General features: G+C 40.1%; 1 protein-coding gene across 1 annotated transcript in view; it reads left to right on the top strand.

Moving 5' to 3' along the window:
• Window positions 1-21,825, top strand: part of RAB22A (RAB22A, member RAS oncogene family) — a 62,360-nt gene that overhangs the window by 12,603 nt on the left and 27,932 nt on the right. The window contains exon 3 of the mRNA XM_017852070.1: window positions 20,669-20,750. Within this exon, the coding sequence (XP_017707559.1) occupies window positions 20,669-20,750 (82 nt within the window). The remainder of the gene's footprint in view (window positions 1-20,668; window positions 20,751-21,825) is intronic.

Genomic DNA, 21,825 nt, shown 5'->3' with positions numbered 1-21,825 from the left:
AAAAAAAAAAAAAAAAAAAAAAAAAATTTCTGTTGTATAGCACTGATTTAAATAATTTATTATGACTGTCAATATCATTTGGTTTAAATCTACCATCTTGCTTTATTTTTCTCTTTGCCCCATATTAATGATTCCATTTTATTTCCACTTTTATCTTGTTTACCTGTTTGTTTTTATTATTTTAATGATTTGCTAGAGTTTATAATATCCTTCTTTGATATATCAGTCTGTGTTCAAATAATAACAGTTTCACATGAAAGAACCTTGCAAGAGCATCCTTTTGTTTCCCTTCTCCCAGCCTTTGTGCTGCTGTTGTGATGTTTTACTTCCACATGTTATGAAATCCACAACACACTTATTTTTTTGCGTTAAATAGTGACCTTTCAAAGATACCGTTAGTCTTTTTTTTGTATTCTTGTGCCAATATCACGATTTCTAATTTCTGTATCATACTAAGTCTTACTGTCCAGTGGTACGAATTTTCTGTGTTGTTCTTCAGCAATGTCTTGGCTGTTCTTGACCTATTTCAATATAAACATTAAAATTATCTTGTCCTTTTTCACACACACCAACACGCTAATCCCTACTCTGGTTTTGATTGGCATTGCATTGAATTTATAAATTGATCTGGAGAGAAATGACATTTTTGTAATGCTGAATCTTCTAATATATGAACATAGATTAGTCTTTCATATATATTAGGATTCTTTAGTTTCTCTCAGTGTTTTTTTCTGCTTCTCTATGTTATGGACTTGGACATCTCTCCAAGGGGTTTGATATGTTTAGTTCTGTTTTATGCTGTTAATATGGTAGATGGCATTGTTTTGAAATTTTCATTCTCTTTTTATTTGTTGATTATATCCAGAAATACGACTTTTAAAAATTGAGGTTTTATCCAGTAACCTTGCTGAATTTATTCGTTAATGTATAGAGCTTATATCTATAGATTCTTTTATGTGTTCTCTGTATACTTTTATATCGCCTGGGAATGAGTTTTTTATCTTTATTCTAATTCTTAAACTTTTTACTTTCTTACTCTATGAGATCAGATAAGATCTCTAGTACAATGTTGAATAGAAATGGTAATACTAGGTATTATCCTAATCTTAGGGGGTAGCTTCTACCGTCATACCATTATGTTTGCTATAGGTTTTTTGTACATACTCCTATCACATTACAAAAGTACGCTTTTCTTTTCTTTTCTTTTTTAGGAGACATAATGTCACTATGTTGTTTGGTGTAGACTTGAACACCTGGGCTCAAGTGATCCTCCTGCCTCAGCCTCCAGAGTAGCTGGGAGGACTGTAGGTACACACCACCCTGCCCAGCAGAGCACCATTATTCTGTTTTGCTGGGATCTTTGATTTTTGTTTTTTACATAGATAATGTTGACTTTATCAAAAAAATTTTCTACGTGTATTTGGCTGATCACATAATTATACTCTTTTATGTTAATGTGGTAAATTATATCATTTCATTTTCGTGGAATAAATACACTTAGGTCAGGACATGTTATTTTTATTAAATACATATCACTGACTTTAAGTGGTTATTTTTTAGGATTTTTATGTATGTTTATAAATGGAGGCTATCATATAAAGACTTTTTTTTATAATGTACATGTCAGATTTGGCATCAAGGCAATGCTTGCCTGATGAAACTGGTTGAGAAACTTCTGTGGAAGAGACTGTATAAAATTGCTCTTATTCCTGCCTTAAGTGTTGAGTAAAATTCATCAGTGTTGCCATCTGGGCTTCAAGTTCTTCTTGTATGATAGAGTTTGATTAAGGAGTCAGCTTCTTTCATAGTTGTAAGGTTGTTGATACTCAGATTTTCTTTTTGTTCTTGTACTGGTTTTAATACCCTGGGTTTTGGTTTTTGTTTTTTAAGGATTTTGACTCTGTCATATACTTTTTCCAATTTATTGACATAAAGATCGTAAGATTCCATACTGAGATGCCATTTTCATTTCTGATATTAGTTTTGCCTTTGATCAGCTCTACGATATGTCTCTTCCCTGTTTCACTAATTCCTACTCCCATCTTTATTATTTTTGTCCTTGTTCAACATGCTGTTCCTTTTCTAACTTCTTGAGATAGACATTTGTCACTGATTTTCAGTCCTCCTGGGTTGTATTCTTTATACCTTAAAACTTTAGGCCAGGCGCGGTAGCTCATGCCTGTAATCCCAGCACTTTGGGAGGCTGAGGCAGGCAGATCACGAGGTCAAGAGATCAAGACCATCCTGGCCAACATTGTGAAACCCCGTCTCTACTACAAATACAAAAATTAGCTGGGCTTGGTGGCACACGCCTGTAGTCCCAGCTACTCAGGAGGCTGAGGCAGGAGAATCACTGGAACCCAGGAGTCAGAGGTTGCAGTGAGCCAAGATTGTGCCACAGCACTCCAGCCTGGTGACAGAGCGAAACTCCTTCTCAAAAAAAAAAAAAAAAAAAAAAAAAAAAACTTTGGGCCAGGCACAGTGGCTCACACCTGTAATCCAGCACTTTGGGATGCCAAGGTGGGCGGACCACAAGGTCAGGAGATCAAGACCATCCTGGCCAACGTGGTGAAACCCCGTCTCTACTAAAAATACAGAAATTAGCTGAGTATGGCCGCACATTCCCGTAATCCCAGCTGCTAGGGAGACTGAGGCGGGAGAATCACTTGAACCCAGGAAGCGGAGGTTGCAGTGAGCCAAGATCACGCCACTGACTCCAGCCTGGCGACAGAGTGAGACTCTGTTTCAAAAAAAAAAAAAGAACTTCGACTGTGGCTTTTGCTGGATCCAACGGGTTTTTATGGTTCATTTTATCATCATTCAGTTCAGAATATTTTCCAGTTTCTATTTTATCTTTGATCTAAATACCTTTTCTATGTGTGTCTCTCAGTTTCCAAACAGGGATATCTTCTAGTTAACTTTTTGTTAATGATTATTCCCCTAATTGTTTTGAGGTGAGAGAACATATTTTGTATGATATAAATCCTTAGAAATCTGGTACTGTTTGCTATGTGGATCAGCACATAGTCAATTTCGGTAAATGTTCCGTGTTTATTTGAAAAAGTTGTGTTCTCTACGACTGTTAGTGCTGTGTTCTCTGAATGGAATTGGGTCAAGTCATGTTCATTTTTTCTGTTATCTTTGCTGGGTTTTTGGCCTGCCTGCCTTTGTAAGTTACTAAGAGGAATGAGTTAAAATCTGTCACTGCGGTTGTAAATTTCTGCTTTTCATTCTATCACTTTTGCTTTATTTTGCACCTACATTCCATACATACAGATTTAGAATTTTATATCTTACTGATAAAGCAAACCTTGTAACATTGTGAAATATATTCTTTAGTTCTAGGAATGTGTTTTGCCTTGTCAGCATTTGCGTGGTGGATCTTTTTCCCTTTTTTTTTAAACTTTCTGTATGTTTATATTTAAGGTAGGTCTCATGTAAGCAGCTTATGATTTGGTTTTGATACTGTAGATTCCATATAAGCACCACCACCCTAATCAAAATGCAGACATTTCCATCGCCTCAGAAAGTTCCCTCTGTGAATCATACTCTCCATAAGCAACTCCCCATAACCACCGTTGCTTATGGGGAGTTGATTTTAATCAATATAGATAAATTTCCCTATTCTTGAATTTCACATAAATGCAATAATACAGTATATAATCTTTGGTGTCTTGATTTCTTTTTCATGAAATAATATTTTGCGAATTTAACTTCGTTGCATGTCCCAGAGTTTTGTTTTGGTTTTGGTTTTGGTTTTTATTAAACTGGGGAATGATATTCTCTTATATGGATAGACCATAATTTGCCTATTCCTCCTCCTGGTTGGGGACATCCAAGTTGTTCCAGTTTTTGGCTGTTATGAATATACATGCTATGAACATTCTTCTACAGCTTTTTTTGTGGGCATAGGTTTTCATTTCCTTTGGGAACTAGGAGTAGAATTGATAGTTGGTAGGGTAGATGCTTATATAACTTAATATGAAGTTACCAAACAGTTCAAAATGACTGTGTCATGTACCCTTCCACTGGCAATGTCTAGAGTTCCAGATGCTCTAGTCCCCACCCATGTTTGGTACTGTCTTTTCAGTTATTCTACTGGGTATAAAATGGTATCTTACTGTGATTTTAATTTGCATTTCTCAGATAACTAATTTTAAGTATCCTTACAAGTGCCTGTTCGTCTTTCCTATGTCTTTTATGAAGTCACCGTTCAAGTCTTTTGCTCATTTTTATTTGTTTTTTGTTGTGTCTCTTACTGAATAGAAATTTTTAATATGTTCTTTGTATACTCTTTTGTTAAATATTTATTGTGAATATTTTCTTCCATTTTATGGTTTACCTTTTCATTTTCTTAGTGATGTCTTCTGATGAAGTCTTAATGTTAAGCCCATGTTATTTTGTCTTTGATTTATACCTTTTTTGTTCTCCCTAAGTAATTTTTGTCTGCCCTAAGGCCTCAAAGATATTCTCCTGCATTTTCTTCTAGAGTCTTCATAATTTTAACTTTATATGCAGTTCTTTAATCCATCTCAAATTAATTTTTCTGTATTGTGGGAGGTAGAGGTAAGGTTCATTATATTCCCATGTGTTTATCCAGTTATCTTAGCATTATTTGTTTAAAAACAAAAAACAAAAAAAGCTTTTCCTATTGAATAGCCTGGCACTTTAAACAAAAATTATAATATTGAGGCCAGGCATGGTGGCTCACATCTGTAATCTCAGCACTTTGGGAGGCCAAGATGGGAGGATCACTTGAGCCCAGGAGTTCAAGAGCAAACTGGGCAACATAACAAAACCCTGTCTCAAAAATTGAAAAAATATATATATATCTTTAATATTGAGACTTTGATCCATGATCATAGTATATCTCTCTTCATTTACTTAGAACTTCTTTAATTTCACTCTGCATTGTTGTGTAGTTTTTAATGTAGAAGTCTTAAGAGGATATTTGTTAAATTTTTTCTAAATATTTCATGTTTGCTTAGCTAGTATAAATGGAATTGTGCTTCTTCATTTTTATTTGTAATTGTTGCCCACGTATAGAAATACCACTGAGTTTTCTTTATTAAACTTGTATACTTTAATCCTATTAAATTCAATTTTAGTTCTACTAGCTTATCTTGTAGACTCCTTAGTATTGTTTACATACACAATCATGTTGTATGAAAATAAAGACGGATTTACTTCTTCCTTTCCTTCTAGCTTTTTCCATGCCTTGTTGCGCAGGCTAGGACCTCTGATACCATACTGAATAAGTGGTGAGAGCCAGCATCCTTGCCTTTTCCCAATGTGAGGGGAAACATTCAGTATTGCACTAATAAGTTTGATATTAGTTATAGGTTGCCCATTTTTAGGATGAGGACGTTTTCTTCTGTTTCTGGTTTGCTGAGAGTTTTCATCAAGAATGGGTCTTGTGGCCGGGCACAGTGGCTTATACCTGTAACCCTAACACTCTGGAAGGCCAGTGTGGGAGGAATGCTTGAGATCAGTGTGGGCAATATAGTGAGACCCTGTCTCCAAAAAAAAAATTGAATGGGTCTTGAATTTTGTCTTGATATTTTTTGCATCTGTTCAGATTATTTTGTTTTTCTCTTATGTTAATATGGTGGGTTACTGTATTAAATATTGCTGAGTAACAAATCGTCCCAGTATTTATCTGCCTGAAACAACAAACATTTATTATCTCACATTTTTTGTGTGTCAGGAATCCAAGGGGCCTAGCTCATGTGGTTCTGGCCCATTCTGATGGTGTGGCAGTCAAGATGTCAGGCGGGCTGCAGTTATCTGAAGGATCCGCTTCCAGCAAGGCTCACTCACATGGCTGTTGGCTGGAGGCCTCATTTCCACAGTTCCTTGCCCTGTGAGCCTCTCCATAGGGCTGCTTGAGTGTCCTCAACAAAGGAGCTAACATTCCCCAGAGCAAATGATTCAAGAGAAAGAGCAAGGAAGAATCTGCAGTGCCTTTTATGACCTACTTTTGGGAGTCATCTACCATGGTTTCTGTTCAGAAGGGAGTTACTAAACCAATCCCAAACTCAAGGGAGTAGGGAATAAGCTCCATGCTTGAAAGTAAGACTATCCAAAAAAAAAAAAAGAGTGAATTTCGTTGATTGAATTTCAAAACTTTAACTTACAGTATTATCTCTATCTAATCATGAGTAAACATCAGACAAACTCACATTGATAAACGTTTGACAAAACAACTGGCTTACAATCTTCAAAAGTCTCAATGTCTTAAAAGTCAAAGAGAGACTGAGAAACTGATCCACATAGAAGGAAACTATAAAGAGACGTAACAATTAAATGCAACATGTGCTTTTGACCTGGAGGATGTTTTGCTAAAGGGATACTATCAGGACAATTGGGAGAATTCACATGGGTTCGAGGAATAGATGGTAGTAATATGTCAATGTTAAGTTCACAGTTTTGATGATCTTACTCTGCTTACATAAGAAAATAATCTTCCTTGTAATTAATGTACACTAACATTCAAAGGCAATGAGGCAACTCACTATCAAATGGATAAATCCTATACCTGCAACTTTTCTCAACTATTTGAGGAAAAAATGTTATATGTATTTTTTGAGACAAGGTCTCACTTTGTTGCCCAGGCTGGAAGGCAGTGGTGTGATCACAGCTCACTGCAGCCACGACCTCCCGGTCTCAAGCAATCCTCCCACCTCAGCCTCCCAAGTAGCTAAGACCACAGGTGTGCACCAACACACCTGGCTAATTTTTTTTATTTTTTGTAGAGGCAGAGTCTGGCTATGTTGCCCAGGCTGGTCTTAAACTCCTGGACTCAGGCAATCCTCCTGCCTTGGCCTCTCAGATTGGATTACAGGTGTGAACCACTGTGTCCCGCTACATTCTTTATATTGTACTTGCAACTTTTCTGAAGTTGGAGATTGTATCAAATTTTTTAAATGATGGCTATTTTACTGTATTCCCCCTCCCCAACCCCCAACGTCATTAAAAGACAACTGGCTATTTGAGGTTTAAAAAAATATTGTAACATTGTGTCGTGGATGCTCTCTTCACAGGATCTAGGGTTTTCCCAAGCAGCCCCAGCTCACTTTTTCTCCCTATATAGGTAGTCTTTACTGTAGTCAGGCTTTGATACACCACTCTGGGCACCATGGCTCCCTTCCACCCTCCATCCTCAAGAATACCTACCTGCTTGGCCTACCTACTAGCAACTTTTATACTAAATAATTGTTCAGACCAGGAAGAAAGGAGGAAGAGCAAAAGTAGTTTTATTTTACACACATATTAGCTTTACCATTGCTCTTCATTCCTTCCTGTAGAATTGAGTTTTCATCTGATGACATTTACCGACAGTCTATAGAATTTCTTTGAGCATTTCATGTATTCAGGGCTGGTGACAAGATTGCCTTGGTATTTGTTTATCTAGAGTAACGTCTGCATTGCATACTTACTTTGGTTTTTGTTGCTGTTGTTGTTTTGTTTTGTTTTGAGGTGGGGTCTTGCTCTGTTGCCCAGGCTGGAGTGCAGTGGTACCATCTTGGCTCACTGCAAGCTCCGCCTCCCGGATTCATGCCATTCTCCTGCCTCAGCCTCCTGAGTAGCTGGGACTACAGGTGCCCGCCACCACGCCCAGCTAATTTTTTGTATTTTTAGTAGAAACGGAGTTTCACCGTGTTAGCCAGGATGGTCTCAATCTCCTGACCTTGTGAACCGCCCACCTCGGCCTCCCAAAGTGCTGGGATTGCAGGCGTGAGCCACCGCGCCCAACTGCATAGTCACTTTTGAGGTATGTTTTTGCTAGATGTAGATTTCAGATATTTTTTCTTTCAGCACTTTCCTGTGTCATTCTGTTCTATCCTGGCCTTCATTGTTTCTGTTGAGTGGCCTGTCATCCTCCTTCACGTTGTTACCCTATATGTAATAATGCCTTTTCATTCTCTGGCTGCTCTTAAGACCTGTTCTTTATCTTTTGTTTTCAGTAATTTACTTTAATATGCTAAATGTGTAATATACTCTGGGTTCACTGAGTTTCTTAGATCTGAAATTTGATGATTTTTACAAAATTGGGGACACTTGCAGCCATATTGTTTTAAGTATCTGTTCTGCATCATTCTCTTGGTCCTCTTATGGGATTCCAATTGTATGTATGTTAAACTGCTAGATATTATACCACAGGCCATGGAGGCTCTGAGTTTGTGTTCTTTTCCCAACCCCCATCTTTTTTTCTCTGTTCTTACGATCACATAATTTCTCTTGATCTGTCTTTATCTTCAGTTGATTTCCTCTACTGTGTCTCCAAAGCTGTTGGCCCTCTTTAGTCATGGGTTTCACATCCATAGGTTCCACCAACCACAGATTGAAAGTACCTGGGGGGGAAAAGGATGGTTACATCTGTACTAAACATATACAGACTTTTTTTTTCTTGTCATTATTCCCTAAATGATACAGTAAAGCCACTATTTACATAGCATTTACGGTGTATTAGGTATTGTAAGTAATCTAGAGATTGCTTAAAGTATATGAGAGGATACATGCAGGTTATATGCAAGTGCTATATCATTTTATGTAACAGTTGTGAGTATTTGCAGATTTTTTTTCAGATGACTATTCTTTTCGGTGTGTCTAATATATTTTCCCCCAGTATTTAGATACTGTCCTTAATTCTAGAGTTTTCATGTGGTTCTTTAATATATTTTACATGCATAGTTCCCCCATCTGCTCACTCAATATGACTTTCTTTAAGTCTAGATTATATTTACAGTAGCTGTTTTTAACATCCGTATCTGCTCATTCTAGCATCTGGATCATCTCAGGATCTGTTTCATCTACTGTTTTTTTTTTTTTTTTTCTCTTGACCTTGGGTCACATTTTCTTTGGTTATCTAGTAGTTTTTTATTTTGTACTGGACACTGCAGAAGATATGCTGCAAAGATTTTAGATTTTCTTATCTTCCATTGAAGAGTGCTATTTTGTTTTAATGGTACGTTAAATTATGGGCTAATCATCTTGAACTTGTGCAAGCTTCATCTTACACTTTGTTCAGATGGTTGTGTTGGGATGTTGCCTTATGGCAAATCCTTGTTCTTGGGACACTGTCTCTGCTTCTGAGAGATGGCCTACCTCATTATCATTCAAGGTGTCCAGTGAGCCTCTGGATTATCAGGATTTAAACTCCCAACTTTTCTCCCCTGCAGTTGGAAACAGCTACAATTTCTGCTCAGCTCTTTTTTTGGTCTTCCAGCTGTTGCTGTCTATTAAACTCGTTGGCATCTCCCCAGTTGCATGTGCAATTATAGAAGTCAGCTGTGGCTCTGAGAGGAGTCTGTGTATGGATTTGCAGCTCCTTCTTTTCTAGAACATCCCCTCTCTATTTCCAGCCACACTGGCAGCCCTGAACCTCATCCTCTGTCACTTCCAGCCAGCGCTGGTGGTTTGTCATCACCTTGATTTTTTATCACTGTCTTCCTCTTACTACATTTCAGCCACATGGCCCTTCTTTTCAGACATTTGGTAGTCTCTCCCGACTCAAGGTGTCTGTGTATACCGTTTCCTATTTTTGAAATGTTCTCTACCCGCTAAATATTGGAATGGTTGGATCTTCTTACCTTAGGGTTCATCCAAGTTTTTGCTATCATCCTATCTCAAATTGCCACTCCAGTCACTATCACCACACAGTGTTTTTTTATCTTCATAGTAAATATTGAAATCTATAATCATCTATTTGTTTATTTATTGTCAGTTCCTGCCACTTGAATATAAGCTGTATGAGAAGAGGAACCTTGTCTGAAATGAAAGCAGACAGCTGTATCCTCAGCCCACAATAGACAAGTCAATAAAAAATTATTATTGAAGATTTTCATAATTGTATACATTTGTTGTCTCTATGTAACCAATCTCTTATTGACCATTGACTGTTCTCTTATCAGCTTTTACCCCCATTATTCCATTGAAACACCATTGTTGTAGAGATTGACTAAATATAAACCACAAATATAAGTCGCTTTTTATTGTATTTGTCCTCTAGAAGTATTTGGCATTATCTTGACTTTTTTTTTTTAATCCTTTTGTTTCCTGGGATATGATTCTGATTCTCCTTTCTACGTCTTGGGGCTTCCTCCTCCTTGTGTTTCTTGGCTTCAGTGTCCACCCCTAAAATGTCAAAACAGTGAGAATTTCTTGCATAGTCTGTATGTCTTCCTAGGTGATTGTATTCACACTCACAGCTTTGATGGCTACCGTTCTCCAATGACACCGGGTGACTGGTATTTAAACAGAGACATCTGGGACTCCACATACCTACCATTGAACTCCTCTTTCTACCTGGTCATCCCCAAGTACCTGGTTCTGCCTTGCAATAAGGGAGCATTTAACAAGTCCTTCGTACAACCACTATAAAGAACAACTTGGCGAAAATTTTCAAATATGAGTAGTAATGATAATGATGGGCATATTATATCCTTTAAATGTAATAACTCAGTCCTTTAAGCAATCCACTGTGCTTTCCAACTCGTAAAAAGTCACAAGAGACCATCATTCTCACCCAAACAGCCAAAACAAGCAAGATAAGTTTTTAAAAGCCCATTAGGCAGCTGAGCACACAAAGAAACCTAAATAAACTGAACTTCAGAAAGTGATAGACCATTCAGAAGAGAGCCATAGCTGCTCTCATCCTCTATTGAAACAGAGGGACAGGGAAACTGCCACAGATGGGAACAGTTGGGCTCTCAACTGTGGAGACTTGAAGTGGGGCAGGTAAGCTCAGAGCAAACTCTCCGCAGGAATTTCTGCCTTTGCTGGGCATAGGGTGACAGCAGCCAAGTTGCAGAAATCCGTGGGTGGGGCTGCAAAGCAAAGGAATTTCTTAAAAATCTTGATCCAATTCACTGCCCCTCTCCTCTGCTGTGTCCAGTCATCTTATAAAATGTCCATTTAAAGTCAGATAAGTAGAAAGTATCCAAACTGAAATGCAAAGAGAAGAGAAAGATTTTTTAAGATATCCAAAATCTGTAAGGTGCCGTCAGCTTCACAATTGGCTTCCCTGAAAGAAAGGAGAAAGGGAAAGGAAAAAAATTCAAGAGATAAAAGTTAGGAACTTTCCACAGTTGATGGAAGTGATCAATGTATAAATCTGAGAATTTCTGCAAACTCTTGTTGGGATGAATACAAAACAAACCACAACTCCACAACCTGGGTATATCATAGTCAAACTGCTGACAACCAGAAATAAAGAACAGATCTTAAAAGCAATCAGAAGAGGGATAAAAACATGTTATATACAAGAGGACAGTGATAATAATTATCTCTGACTTTGCAGCACAAACAGTGGAGGTCAGAGTATAATGATACAGCATCTTTAACATAGTTAAAAAAGAAATAGGCAGGGTGTGGTGGCTCACACCTGTAATCCCAGCACTTTCGGAAGCCAAGGTGAGTGGATCACCTGAGGTCAGGAGTTCAAGACCCAGCCTGGCCAATATGGTGAAACCCTGTCTCTACTTAAAATACAAAAATTATCAGGGCGTGGTGGTGGATACCTGTAATGCCAGCTACTTGGGAGGCTGACGCAGGAGAACCACTTGAACCCAGGAGGCGGAGGTTGCAGTGAGCCAAGATCATGCCATTGCACTCCAGCCTGAGTGACAGAGTGAGACTCCATCATGAATAAATAAATAAGTAAAACCCGTCATCTAATTCTGTATCCAGCAATAATTAATTAATTAAACCTGCCAACTAATCTGTATCCAGCAAAAACTTTCTTCAAAATTAAGGTGAAGACATTTTCAGACAAAAACTGAATTTGTCTACAGTAGGCCCATATCAAGAGATATTAACAGGAGCCTGGTTCATCCAGCTAAAAACACTATTGGCTTTAAATATATATGTAACAATTATATTATTTGTTTTACTAACATATGAAGAAGTTAAGTATCAGGCAACGGGAGCACAGTGGATGGGAGGGGAATACATGAAGATGTGGAATTCAGCTGGCAAAGTCTTAACATTGTTCATGAAATAGTATAGTATCCTTCTGAAGTAGATTGAAATTTAAAGATGCATACTGTAAGCTCTAGAGAAACTATTGAAAAAATAGACACATACAGAGAGGTATAGCTAAAAATCCAATACAAGAAATAAAATCGAGGGCCCAGCGCCGTGACTCACACCTGTAATCCCAGTGTTTTGGGAGGCCAAGTGAAGGGATGATTGTTTGAGGCCAGGCGTTCAAGACCAGCTTGGGCAGTGTAGCGAGACCCTGTCTCTACAAGAAAATGAAAAAATTAGCTGGATTTTATGAGTCACACCTGTAGTCCTAGCTACTTGGGAGGCTGAGGCGGGAGGATCGCTTGAGCCCAGGAGTTCGAGGCTACTGTGAACCAGTATTGTGCGACTACACTTCTTTAAAAAAAAATTTTTTTGGCCAGGCGCAGTGGCTCACACCTGTAATCCCAGCACTTTGGGAGGCCGAGGCAGGTGGATCACCTGAGGGCAGGAGTTTGAGACTACCCTGGGCAACGTGGTGAAACCGCGTCTCTACTAAAAACACAAAAAACGTTAGCTGGGTGTGGTGGCGGGTGCCTGTAATCCCAACTACTTGGGAGTCTGAGGCACGAAAATCGCTTGAACCTGGGAGATAGAGATTGCAGTAAGCAGAGTTGGCACCACTGCACTGCAGCCTGGGCGACACGAGTGAAACTCCATCTCAAAAAAAAAAAAAAATCCTTTTTTTTAAGAAGCAGGATACTGCCCTCAATATTTGATCTATCCAAAGAAGACAGAAAAAGAAGAGCAGAGAAATACCAAAATGGGAAACATTAAACCTGCTCTATAAATTATTATATTGACTGTAAGTTTTTTTATTTTGAGCTTTTTTTCCTTTGTTTTAAATTATAGACTTCATGTTTTGCCTGGGATAGGGACAGGAGTTAACCAGAAATGGGCATGAGGAATCCATCTGGTCACTGGAGATGTCGTGCATCTTATTCTGAGCAGTAGTTACACAAGATTTTTTATGGACTCCATGATATAAAAAATATGATGTCTGTGAATATAATGTCTGACAATTTTACTGTGTTTACCAACTTTATACTTTTTTTTTTTTTTTTTTGGCCTTGTTGTATTGGCTAAACCCTGTAGTCCAATGTTAAATCGAAGTGTATGAGTAAACATCCATGCCCTGTTCTTAGGGAATAGCTAAAATTTAAAGAGTAACAACCAAATGTTGGCAAGAATATGAAATCACTAGAACTCCATAAATTTCTAATACAAGTATAAATGGTTTAACTACTTTGGAGGACTCTTTTATGTTTACAAAACACTTGTACAAAATGTTTATAGTAGCCTTGTTCATTATAGCCAAAAACTTGAAACAACTTAAATCCCTCAACGTAAGAACGGGCAAAGTGCAATATATTCACACAGTTGAATAGCATCCAGCAATAAAAAAGAATGAACTACCAAACACTGTAGATGAATTTCAAAACCATTGTTAAGTAAAAGAAGCTAGACACAATAGAGTACATATTTTATGATTCCATTTATTTGAAATCCAAGGACAGTTAAGCCTCACCGCTGAAGTGGAAGTCAGAAACGTCTTGTGTGGGGTGGGGACACTTAATATGCTGTTATGCTGTCGCTTCATTCCCTTTGCCTCAGCAAGCAGTTCTGCTTCTAGGTCTTTGTCCTACAGATAAACTCACATCACTTCTAAACCGATTAAAAATTCTCCAAGGTTAACACTTGCAGCATTGTTGATGAGTGGGGGTCTGAGTATATCCATTATGGTGCAGGTACTCAATATAATAAAGGAAAAAAGCCATCTTCAGAAAACTTGATATACTTAGATTGGATGATCTCCTAGGCATAGGATAGAGAAAAAAATCAAAGATATGTGGTATGTATTGCCATCCGTGTTTAAAAATAAAAGAGGACACAGGGGAAACTGTATATGCATGTGCTTTAACCCTAATGTATTTCTGAAAGGAGGTCTGAGAAGCTGCTAAGATTGAATTTCCAGGGAGAGGAATTCAGTGGCTGGAAAGGAAGGTGGGAGATGTTTGGGTCTATCCTTGTTTTGTACATTTTGAATATTGAAACATATGAATGTATTACCTATTTAAAAAATTAAAGAATACAGTTACAGTTTGGAAATAACTGAACTAGTTCATCACACACAGAGTTGCCTGAACTGACAGAAGCCTGCTACATAGGCTTGCTGAGAACTCTCCCTTTCCCTCACCCCAGTGATACCTTGTGGATTTTGTGTGTTAGTCGTAAGTTGTTCCTTTTGTCCCTTCCTGCCCATCCCATCTTTGTCCAGAATCATTTCCGTGGGCCACTCAGCTTGCTTCCCCTCCTTACTGTTTTCTTTGTTTCTTTGTTTTTGAGACAGAGTCTCGCTCCGTTGCCCAGGCTGGAGTGCAGTGGTGCGATCTCAGCTCACTGCAACCTGGTCCTTCTGGAAGTTCTGAGGGGAGAATTCATTTCCGTACCTTTTTCAGCTTCTAGCAACTGCCTTGGCTTGCGGCCCCTTCTTTCATCTTCAAGGCCCATCATTCTGTTCTCCATTTCCATCTTCACATCACCTTCTCTTCTGGCTTCATTCCACCTGGTCCCACCTGGGTCCTCTCCCCATCACAAGATCCTTGATTTAATCACATTGGGCAGGTCTCATTTGGCATGTAAAGGAATCTGTTCACAGGTTCTGAGGTTAGGGTGCAGATCCTAGGATGTCATCACCATTCTCCTGCTCACACTCTGTCCATTCTTCACTTACCTCATAGGATAATTAGCTGGTAATTATCTATTCACCTGACCAGTACCCCCAGTGTAAGCCACTTGAGGGCTGTGATGGGCTCTTTCTGTCTTGCCTGCCTGGTGCCCCTGCCGTGCTGCCATGTGGTAGAAGTCCTGGTGTTTGAAGGAGTGAATAGATTGCGCAGTACAAATAGCACTGTAGTTCAGAGCACAGACTGCCTGGCTGTGGATCCTAACTGCACCTCTCACCAGCCCTGTCTACTCTGTGTCCCATCTGCAAAATGGTGATGAAGAGTCAAAAACAGCCTGGAGCCCACAGTAGAGGGGTTCAACTGGGTCACATGTGAAATCATTAGAAGTGTGCCTAACAATAAAGTCAAGACAGTTTTGTCATTGTTGTTACTGATTTTGTTTTTCATGTGAAATGGTATATGTTATGTAAATTATTATTGACAAGTTTAGGAAAGGATAGGCTTTTTGCTATTTAGTTATGTTTGTTATTTATTTTTATTTTATTTTATTTTATTTTATTTTATTTTATTTTATTTTATTTTATTTTTTTGAGATGGAGTCTCGCTCTGTCGCCCAGACTGGAGTGCAATGGCGCTATCTCAGCTCACTGCATCTTCCACGTCCCAGGATAACTTTGTGAAGGTCCCTTGATACCTCTGTTAGGAACTTCTAGATGTCATGTGCCTTTGGTCTTTTTATGTCTCAGTCTTGGTATTCAGTGGTGTTTCCATCAGTATACATAATCCAGAAATCCAAGGGTTGTTTGCATGAGATTTCTAGTTTGGGAAGTGAGAGTCTTTTGTTAATTGTAAAATATGCTGGATTGGTCAGGCGTAGTGGCTCACGCCTGTATTCCCAGCACTTTGGGAGGCCGAGGCGGGTGGATCACGAGGTCAGGAGATCGAGACCATCCTGGCTAACACGGTGAAACCCCGTCTCTACTAAAAATACAAAAAATTAGCCAGGTGTGGTGGCGGGCGCCTGTAGTCCCAGCTACTGGAGAGGCTGAGGCAGGAGAATGGTGTGAACCCAGGAGGCGGAGCTTGCAGTGAGCTGAGATTGCGCCATTGCACTCCAGCCTGGGCGACAGAGCGAGACTCCGTCTCAAAAAACAAAAAACAAACAAAAAAAAGGTGCTGGATTGTTCATCCTCGGGCACTATATGCCATTATGGGGATGACAGCATCCCATATGCCGTGCAAAGAAAAGGCCTTGCAGTAAAGAGAGGTGCTGGAATATGATGTCAGAGCACACCTGTGTTGCAGGAGAGCTAAACGAGTCTACTGCAGTTAAAGAAAAGAAATGTTTAAAATACCTCGCAGCAAGTTTTTCATTGAGAGCTTGTACTCTGACCAAAGATCGTGACTACTTGGTGTGCATGAAAGTCATATTTTTAGAATGCCATGAAAAATGGAGAAGTATATGAAAGGCATTCTAGCTTTAGGAAATAATGCTAGTAGGGATTTTAGATTAAAGACATAATAAGATCTGCCTAGGCAGAGTGAAGAGAGACAGTTTAGTAGTGAAAAATAAGGTTATCAGACAAGTAAATGGCAGGCTGGAAAATAAAAATGTATCATTTGAATGGCAGGGAACCATTGCCAGTTTTTCAAAAAGCAAGATATTGAAATACCCTGCATCATTTAACTTGATCGTTAAAGGAGTGATCAAGTGATCCTAGAGTTCTAGTGACAATGGAAGGAAAAATTGTAGTAGTCCCAACTCGAAGATTAGGGTCCAATTTATGAATTTATTTCGGGGATTGAGGTTTGAGTGTAGATTAAATATAAAATGAAGAACCAGACAGCTCTACTTCAAAACTGGATGCAAGTAACAAAGGACAAAGAATAGTTGCAGACTTGTTTCTGTTCTGTGGAAGGCAGACAGAATGTTCTGTGATTGAGATCTTGGAATTTGGGGTGATTTTTGGGGGTAGAGTGGAAATAAAGCCCTTTTTTCACCATGTTAGGTAGGAAGGGTGATGAAGTATCTAAATTGTGTGGTTAAACTAAATCAAGCAGATTTGGAAAGGTACTGTTCTCAACAGATAAAGACCTGACCGTAGGAAGGAATCCATTGTTGAGTCCTGCAGGAGGCCTTCTACCTGGGGCTAGCCCAGAGCTCTGGAGGAGCCATAGGCAACCACCCCCTCCCGTCTCCCACCCTGAATCCAGGGGTTACCACTACGGAAAAGAATCCAATCCTAATGCTGAGGAGGAAGTGGTTCTTACAGATATGATAGGCCAAGATTCCACCTCTCAGAAATCAACAGAGATGCATTGTGGAGTTGAGGGGAGAAAGGTTGACCACTTGAGCTGTGACCTGGGGGTAGGAAAGAGCTCCTGATTCAAATGTGAGCGAGCAGTGAAGAGACATCCCCTCCCTCCAAAAAGTGATATGATTCCTTTCTTAGCAGAATTCCACAGCTCTGAGTGAGAGAGGGACATAGTGACTCTTTGCTCTAACTCCTGGATTTTGCTGGTCACCTGTGGGCTAGAAGGAGTTGGAGCTGGTGGCTTGGCAGGAGAAGGCAGGAAGGACATTGCTTGGGCATACTCAGCCCTGTGCTAGTTGAACCACTTCCCGCATACCCTAAAGGCCACATGCCTTGCTATGGTTGCAGAGCCCAAGTCTGCTCTAATCTCAGTGTTTTACCTGCATTTCAATAGTACTTCTCACTTCATGCTTCGGGAAGTGCTTAGCCAAGACACCCTATATCTGTTGGCATAATAGACAGCCACCTAGCATGTAGGCTACATGATCATTGTTTTGTTGGAGTTCTAGGATAGCAAGGAGATGGAGAGATGAGGAAGATACCCATATTACAGAGGAAGAGTTACAGTGAGGCCCCTACGCTCAAAAGAACTTAAAATTCTCATGGGTGCGTCAGACACTGAACAGGCAAACTTTAAAAAGAAGAAAACTAAATGGACTACTCAGATGTTGTGAAAGGTGCTCTAAAGACAAAGTGCAGTGGTGAGTTGGGTGGGAGGCTGCCTGGTCAGGTAGATGGCACAGGTGTCTATGGTCATTAACATTTAAGCTGAGACCCAAAGGGTGGGGAGCATCTGGCCAGGGGAGAGCCAGTGGGAAAGCATCCAAGGAAGAAAAGCAGTCAGTGGTCAGTGGGAAGGTGGACGCAGTAACAGTTGAAAAGATTTGAGACTTGAGAAGACCAGTTTGATGACTGCAGTGGCCCATGCAGGATGTGCTGGGCCATGAACCAGGGCAGCATTGATACATGATGCAAAGAAAAGACATCTCTGACGCAGCGAAAGTAAGGAAAGTGAAACTCACAGCAAGTATGAGTAGAAATTCATTTCTTTTCTAGTTGGAAGTGTTGACTGGGGGAACTTGTTGAGAGTCTTGGGGCTTATAACCTGTTTTCTCTGAGAAGGCTAAAACAAGCTGTTGTCCTGAAGAGACAGGTAGCTGGAAGTGGTAGAGAGCTAGAAAGGTGGAGAGAGAATGTGGGATAATTGCTGTGTGGAATGGAAAAAGGCCTAAGAGGCATGCCCAGCAGATAAAGCATAGAATCTGCATGCCCGTCCACATAGTTTTGTGATTTTTCCTCCAGTGAGGCCACCACCCAACCTTTGGGTAGAGGAAGCAGGTGGAGAAGCTGTTAGAGCTTTTCTGGGTGGTTGAGACAAGACAGGCAAGGAGGCTAGAGAACTGGTGGTGTGGGCAAGTGATGCTGGTGATCAAAGCACAGGAAGCCAGCAGGCAGAGATTTAGACCCAAGAAGGGAGCTTGAGGTACAAGAAAACCTCAGGGTAGACAGGAAGGAGGCGTGGTGAAAGTGATGAGAGGGAAGAGTAGAAGGGTGGTCCAGGGTCAGACAGGGAGTTAGATTTAATCCTTCAGGGCACTTTCATTACATCATAGCTGCCATTTTGTCTTTTATCTGACTCAGTAATAAGTAATGTTTTCATTAAAGGGAAATGCTTGGCAGGTAGGTTAAACTTCGTTGAGTTCTGATCCTGTCATAATTATTGTGTATACCTTTCTCAGCTTTTTGTCTACTTGAGACATATTTCTTCTTTTGTCCTTTGAGCAGCCAAAATGGAAGTGTTGGATGTGTTGGCTCTGTTGGTAGGCTCCTGTTGGATGCCTGTTGTCACTCATAAATGTAACACCACAGCCATAATTGATGGAGAGTTGAGTTGCAAGCTTTTAGGACTAATTGCAAAGTCTAAACTAAAACATTTCCTGGCACTGCCTTTAAATAATAATAATAATACCTTGTATAGATATAGTGCTTTACAATTTACAAAGCACTTCCACATCCATCATCTCATTTAATCTTTACAATAAACAATGCTTTTTGAATGCTTAGATCTTTCCTAAGTGAGAAATCATGTTGTACATCCTGCTTTAATCATAGTGAGTCGCCAAAAGTTCTTGATACAATAACATTTATGGAGTACCTTCTATGTACAAAGCACTTTACTAAGGATACCAAGGGGTAAATTTTCAGTAAATAAATATCCAGTAAGTAGTACCTATCAGTAAATATGATCTTGCCTCCTAATTTACCTTCCCTTCCTAGTCACAGTCACTATTTTGGAGGCTACTTGCTATGCCATAAATTTATATGAATATTGCCAGGAATTCATTGTATCAGAGTTGAGGTTTTAAAACTAAGGATTCTGATACTTGTCTAAGCTTATGATTCGTCAGAAAGCCATCTTGTCTATTTCAACTTGCACTTTTCTTGCAGATTATTACTTGAATCTCAAGAAAATATTTCAAGGCCTCAGCATATCTGAGAATGCCAGCCATTGAGTTCAGTGTCCTCATTGGAGTGATTTGGGTACAACTTGGCAAAAAAAAAAAAAAAGAGTACAATTTGGCAAAAAAAAAAAGGTATAACTTAGTACTTGGTTCCAAAAGGCTTATTATTCATTAAAACAGAAGACATGCCTATCTCTGGGCTCTATTGACCAGACTGGGATGCTTTGAGGAGACAAAGGACTTCCTGGGAGGCTGCCCTCTGGGTGAGGAGGGAATGGAAGGTCATATTGGAGTTGGGCCCAATCCCAGGGCAAGAATCCTGAACCTGTGTCCTGGAGTCCCCCAAATGTCCAGGCGTGTTTTCTGGGCCACCATGGCTCTTCAGAGGATACACAGACTTTGATGTCTTATTCAAGATCCTCCAAATGTAGAACCCCCAAAATAATAGGAACCCTGCCATCAAAGTCACCTGATCAGAGTAGCTCCGTGAAAGTGAGCAGTGTGACCTGCAAACCATGATTCCTTCTCCCATCTGGGGCTGGATGAGGCCCCAAGGTCTGATGTTGAACTTCAGCTGAGAAACCTCTTTTGTTGATGAAACACAGGTGGTCATGAGGGGTGCTGATGATGAATCAGGTCCCCTTGGTGCAGCCGTTACCTGCCCAGCCATCGTCCTGCTCCTTGTTCGACAGCTTAGTGTTATTAATTCGCATGTTAACACTAGCTCTCACTCACCTATTTACATGAGCATGTGATTTGGGAATTGGGGGAGGACAAAGGCAGGTCCTAAAATTTTTTTTTTTTTAACTAGTGTATACATTCCTGGACATAGTTTTTTAGGAATATTTTCCCATGATAACATCTTTTTAAATAACAGGTTCTATGTTTTACAAGGGAGGCTAATGTCTGTATTGCCAAACTATCTCTTGATTCTTTTGATACGGAGCTTAGAACTCTTCCTTCTTGGTGTTGGGCAGATGTGCCTAATGCTTTATTTTGACAGAGGATATGCACCCAGCATCTGAGCATCCCATAAATACTCCTGAGAGGAGCACAATTAGGATACAGTGTGGTGCTGGGAGATTGAGCGTTGGTTGAGTCTAAGTGATGTTTCCGACTGGGGCTGGAAACGTGCTTTATGTGATTGTATTCTGATCATTGAGGTCTCTCTTTATAGGGCATCTTTTATGACCAAGACTGTCCAGTACCAAAATGAGCTACATAAATTCCTAATCTGGGATACAGCTGGACAAGAACGAGTAAGTCACTCTTTAATTTACTCTGTTTCTCTGAGGCCCAAATGAAAGTTCCAACTAAACTGTCAGCATCCCTGTCATCTCACGTTACTCACTTCTCTTCTGTGCACCGGAGACACATTTATTTCCATTTGCGCAGGCCAGCCTTTGCCTTTGCCTTTTCAATTAGAGCCACAGAGTCCACCGATGGAGAAACTGATAATGGGCACTAAAGGCATTTTTATGCCTTATAGTGTCTTAAAGTAAATGCTGACCAACAGGCCTGATAAAATCCCCCTCAGAGCACTGTGTATAATTTGGGGCTCCCTCCTCTGGTAAGGATATATAAAGCAATTAGTGATAGAAAGGGTGAGTTAAGCACAACTCATTTATCGCTGCCTTTTAAAAGCTAAAGAGGGAACTTTACAGCATATAAAGTGTGAGATTTAAGTGAAAAGGATAAGCTAACATGGTGCCTTGCAGTAGATACTTAATAAATGCCTGATGACAAAATTGGCCACAGTGGATATCTACTTAAGGAAAAGCCTGAACCAGAAGTGGGGCCTGGACATAGCAGCGCGGGGTCTAATGGAATTTGGGGAAGCCCACCCAAATCAGAAATGGCCGGGAAGGGAGGGCTGGGGCAGACACTTCCGCCGCCTCCCCTTTCCTCTAGGTACTAAGACACATCTGCTGCCTCCCTTTTCCTCTAGGTACTAAGACACATCTGCTGCCTCCCCTTTCCTCTGGGTACTAAGACACATCTGCCTCCTCCCCTTTCCTCTAGGTACTAAGACACATCTGCTGCCTCCCCTTTCCTCTAGGTACTAAGACACATCTGCCTCCTCCCCTTTCCTCTAGGTACTAAGACACATCTGCCTCCTCCCCTTTCCTCTAGGTACTAAGACACATATGCCTCCTCCCCTTTCCTCTGGGCACTAAGACATCTGCTGCCTCCCTTTCCTCTGGGTACTAAGACACATATGCCTCCTCCCCTTTCCTCTGGGTGCTAAGACATATCTGCCTCCTCCCCTTTCCTCTAGGTACTAAGACACATCTGCCTCCTCCCCTTTCCTCTAGGTACTAAGACACATCTGCT

This window comes from Rhinopithecus bieti, unplaced genomic scaffold (assembly GCF_001698545.2).
Source record: "Rhinopithecus bieti isolate Rb0 unplaced genomic scaffold, ASM169854v2 scaffold_33652, whole genome shotgun sequence".
NCBI classification, from domain to species: Eukaryota; Metazoa; Chordata; class Mammalia; order Primates; family Cercopithecidae; genus Rhinopithecus; species Rhinopithecus bieti.
Note: the sequence above shows the minus strand (reverse complement) of the source record. Positions and strands in the feature narration are given on the sequence as shown.